The sequence below is a fragment of the Berghia stephanieae genome, chromosome 7, assembly GCF_034508935.2.
Source record: "Berghia stephanieae isolate SIO BIC M18660-M18661 chromosome 7, UCSD_Bste_1.3, whole genome shotgun sequence".
Classification (NCBI taxonomy): Eukaryota; Metazoa; Mollusca; class Gastropoda; order Nudibranchia; family Aeolidiidae; genus Berghia; species Berghia stephanieae.
The window spans coordinates 44725993-44730367 of record NC_088366.1 but is presented as its reverse complement, the minus strand read 5'-3'; the positions used below and the strand labels follow the sequence as shown (position 1 = coordinate 44730367).

General features: G+C 35.6%; 1 protein-coding gene across 2 annotated transcripts in view; it reads left to right on the top strand.

The window, feature by feature from the left end:
• Positions 1-1128: 1128 nt before the first annotated feature.
• LOC144976239 (uncharacterized) overlaps positions 1129-4375 on the top strand; it is an 8209-nt gene continuing 4962 nt past the window's right edge. Inside the window, exons 1-2 of one of the 2 annotated variants that reach the window (XM_078920418.1) lie at positions 1129-1968; positions 3435-3591. In XM_078920418.1, the coding sequence (XP_078776544.1) occupies positions 3558-3591 (34 nt within the window). In that variant the 5' untranslated portion in view covers positions 1129-1968; positions 3435-3557. The remainder of the gene's footprint in view (positions 1969-3434; positions 3592-4375) is intronic. The other variant, XM_078920417.1, reaches the window with a different exon arrangement.

Genomic DNA, 4375 nt, shown 5'->3' with positions numbered 1-4375 from the left:
ATGGTGAATAGAAGTACTAATTCCATACCATTTGGTTACAAAATATCTAATATTCTTACTTGTAGGGGTGGAAAAAACGTATTCTTTCATTTCTTTGTATTTATTGAACTCTTTATATTTTTATCGTGCAATAATACGTGCTGGCAAGCTCGTTGTGTTATTGGGCGAGATAAAAATAACTCGTTTTTAAATACAAAGAGATGAAAGAATCGTACATTATTCTACTCGTAAGAATCGTATAAGTTTACTATATAGATAGTTAAATTGCACAGAAAAATGGAAGATTATTCATAATATTTGTATATTATTAGGGATGCCCTTATCAATTGTAATCTTAAAGACAAAAATTGAAGTAGAATTGTTGATTTCAAAACAAAGCTTGTTCCAATAATTAACCGTTCTAAAAATATATAAATTTCATGAACAAAAAATTTAATGTTGAATTTCAATCTTCTGGTAAAAGAACCATAAGAAAATCTTCTTTTTTTAAAAAAATTATTCATATTTTTAGCATACATTTTATGGACAACTTTACATAGGGCAACAAGGCATCCCCTTAATTTCCAGTTATTGAGAGACGGAATTAAGAATCGTTTTAATGTGAACAGATGATATTTCAAACATCCGAGGCAAAAGTCTAGTAAGCTTGGTCATTTGCTTCTGTTTTTCCACCTGCCTTTTTTCTGAGTATTTATTTATTTATTTATTTATTTATTTATTTATTTTATTTATTTATTTTATACATTCATTCACTTATTTGTTTTATTGTGTTCTAGCTCTTTGAACGGTCAATTGATCTTTTGCCAATCCGATGATTAAACTTCTTATGTTGATATCAGAGATGAATGAGTGCTTCCTGCAAATATGTGCTCCTGGGATTAATAACGATATAGTACCAGAGTGAGATGGTGGGTTACAAATTGCCTTTCACTTTCATGTGTATAAAACGTGTGTTACATTGCGTTGTTTAAGATAAAAACTTGTCGTATCTTTTTACTCTCTCTCTCTCTCGCTTCTCTCTCTCTTTCTCTCTCTCTCTCTGTCTCTCTCTCTCTCTCTCTCTCTCTCTCTCTCTCTCTCTCTCTCTCTCTCTCTCTTCAACTTCAACTTTTCTCCTTCATGCAAACATTAGACATTCTGAACGTTACAGGGAAATAACTCGGTGAAAACCTAAAGAATCTTTATCAACGGTGTGTAACTTCAGTTACCGTTCGTGATTATCCTACGTGGATAGGCGGATAACCACGAGACAATGGTTTACAAACAAATTCGAAGATACTGTTCTAAAGTTTATAACCACAAAGTTTTCATATTGATTCTTAGCTTTGGATTTACAATTTTCATTATGGATATCAAGAATATGTACCAGGCGACCTCATTGCAAAAAACTGACGTATTGCACTTTCTAGCGCAATATCAGGATGGAAAATTACCTTTCCAATTACGAAATGTCAAGGTCGGCGGTGAGAAAAATAATTACGATGCTTCAAAATTATTTAGCAATAATAAAAATGTTGATGACATTGATAATTACAATAATGTTAATTATAATAATAATAATGATAATATTAATAAGAATCATATCAACAACAACAATAATGATAAAATCATCAATAAATGTTCAATGGTGGACTTTTTTGCCAGTGTTGACAAAACAGCGAAAGGATATAACCCAGACATCATATGCACCAATGTCGACATGCAAACAGATATCGTGTGCCGGATCTACTTACAACAAATTGGTTTGGACTATATGTCCAGACAACTGTGTAAGCTGGACAACCCTAATAAAATCCCCAGGGTTGTTTACTTTGTTATTTTCGGAACGTACACCTTCAAATTCTGGCATTACATCGCCGTGGCAGCCGCGAAGAGATTTATCAAACCTACAGCTATTTATGTGATTGGAGACCAGCATCCCATGGGTAGGTGGTGGCAGCAGGTATTACGGGATGTCCACGGTGTCAGGTAAGAACAGCCCCCCCCCCCCCCCCCCAAAAAAAAAAAAATAGAAAATAGGTAACAATTTGTGAAAGTTTATGTGGCAAAAAACCAAAAATAAAAATTATTATTACGACTGCTACTACTGTTATCATTATTACTGCTACAACTTACATTTACTACTACTACTACTACTACTACTACTACTACTACTACTACTACTACTACTACTACTACTACTACTATGAGGCTATCTGGTCTTGTGGTATGACACTCGCTTTCGGATCGGAAGGTCCTGGGTTCGAGCCTCGCGCTCGGCGCATAGTTGAGTCCTAGGAAAAGGCTCTGTACTCGCATTCTCTCACCGTACTCAGGTGTAAAATGAGTACCTGGCCGTTAATAGCATTGTCTTTTCCAAAAAATTGTAATATCGCCGTTATGTTCCGTCCTACATGTTAAATGTTGCTGTTAACCAGGGACACCATGTAAAGCGCTCTGAGCACATTTAGTGGATATTGCGCTATATAAAAGCTCATATTTTTTTACTACTACTACTACTACTACTACTACTACTACTACTACTACTACTACTACTACTACTACTACTACTACTACTTCTACTAATTACCATCACCACCATATTGACTATCATGATTACCTACTACTCACCCTACTACTACTACTACTACTACTACTACTACTACTACTACTACTACTACTACTACTACTACTACTACTACTACTTCTACTAATACTACTACTACTACCACTACTACTACTACTACTACTACTACTACTACTACTACTAACTACTAGTTCTACTACTACTACTACTACTACTAACTACTACTACTACTAATACTACTACTACTACTACTACTACTACTACTACTACTACAACTACAACTACTACTACTACTACTACTACTACTACAATTAATACTATTATACCACTACTATTACCACTGTTACTAATACTACTACTAATACTATTACTACTACTTCTACTACCACTACTACTACTACTACTACTACTACTACTACTACTACTACTAGTTCTACTACTACTACTACTACTACTACTACTACTACTACTACTACTACTACTACTACTACTACTACTACTACTACTACTACTACTACTACTACTACTACTACTACTACTACTATACTACTACTACTACTACTACTACTACTATACTACTACTACTACTACTACTATACTACTACTACTACTACACAACTACTATATAAACTACTTATAACTATAACTACACTAACTACTACTACTACTACTACAACTACTACTACTACTACTACTACTACTACTACTACTACTACTACTACTACTAACTACTACTACTACTGCAACTACTACTACTACTCTACTACTACTACTACTACTACTACTACTACTATACTATATTTACTGCTATATCATGTTAATGGTTACAATCAAACGTCACCAACTCACCAATCCACGTCCCCTTCAGGTTTGTATACCGGGAAATACCCACCAACATCTCAGGAGAACCAGTTCGATTCCGTCATCATCTGTCTGATGTGGTCAGACTGCAGACCCTCTACATGAACGGGGGATTTACCTGGATGCCGACATGGTGGTAGTCAGAGACCTGGAACCTTTGCTGGGTGAGTGTGTCCTTCGGAGAGAGTCTAGATAGCTCAGTTGGTAGAGCATTTGTTTCAAAACCAATAGAGACCTGTATCGCTCCCAGCTGGTGCATTTGATATTTTTTCTTTTACTTCACATTCCCTTCCTTCCTGTCCACTCAGCACTAACTGAATTATACAACCATTGCCCGTATAAGGTTACCATCCGAATAGGGAGCAAATACCGGATCCAATCTACTTAGAAGTGTGAAACCAGCATATATTGTGCAACTGATCTTCTGGTTTCAGAGTGATGGCATCTTATTTCCAAGCCTAAATAAATGCTGGTCATCAATAAAGATCATTCAACCTCGCTCTTTTACGCCCGTAATCATAAGCCTACTCGTATACACCCTGCTACTAAAATAGTTAATGCCACATTATGATTCAATAAACTACCTCTTCGTCGTTAATCCATTGTCCGGAGGACTGGTTACACACTTCCAATGAGTATTGAACCAGAAAAGAGGAATGTGTAACGTCGCGATTTGTGTCCCATTGTTTCATGTGTGCATCTATCCAACCACAAATGACGAAGTACTTCTCCAGTCTATTGAAGTCATATACTTTCATATACTTTCCCGGATAGATATCGTTAAGCTAAAAACCGGAATTATTTGTTATCCTTAGGATGGGGCTTAGGTCTATCGCAAAGCGTTTTTCGCACGATCTATTATACCCATTAGAGCGTGAGAACATTTTAAACTCAGTTTAATTTTTGATAAACTGGCAGCTAGGTTTATAAAGAAGTTTGGATCTTCGA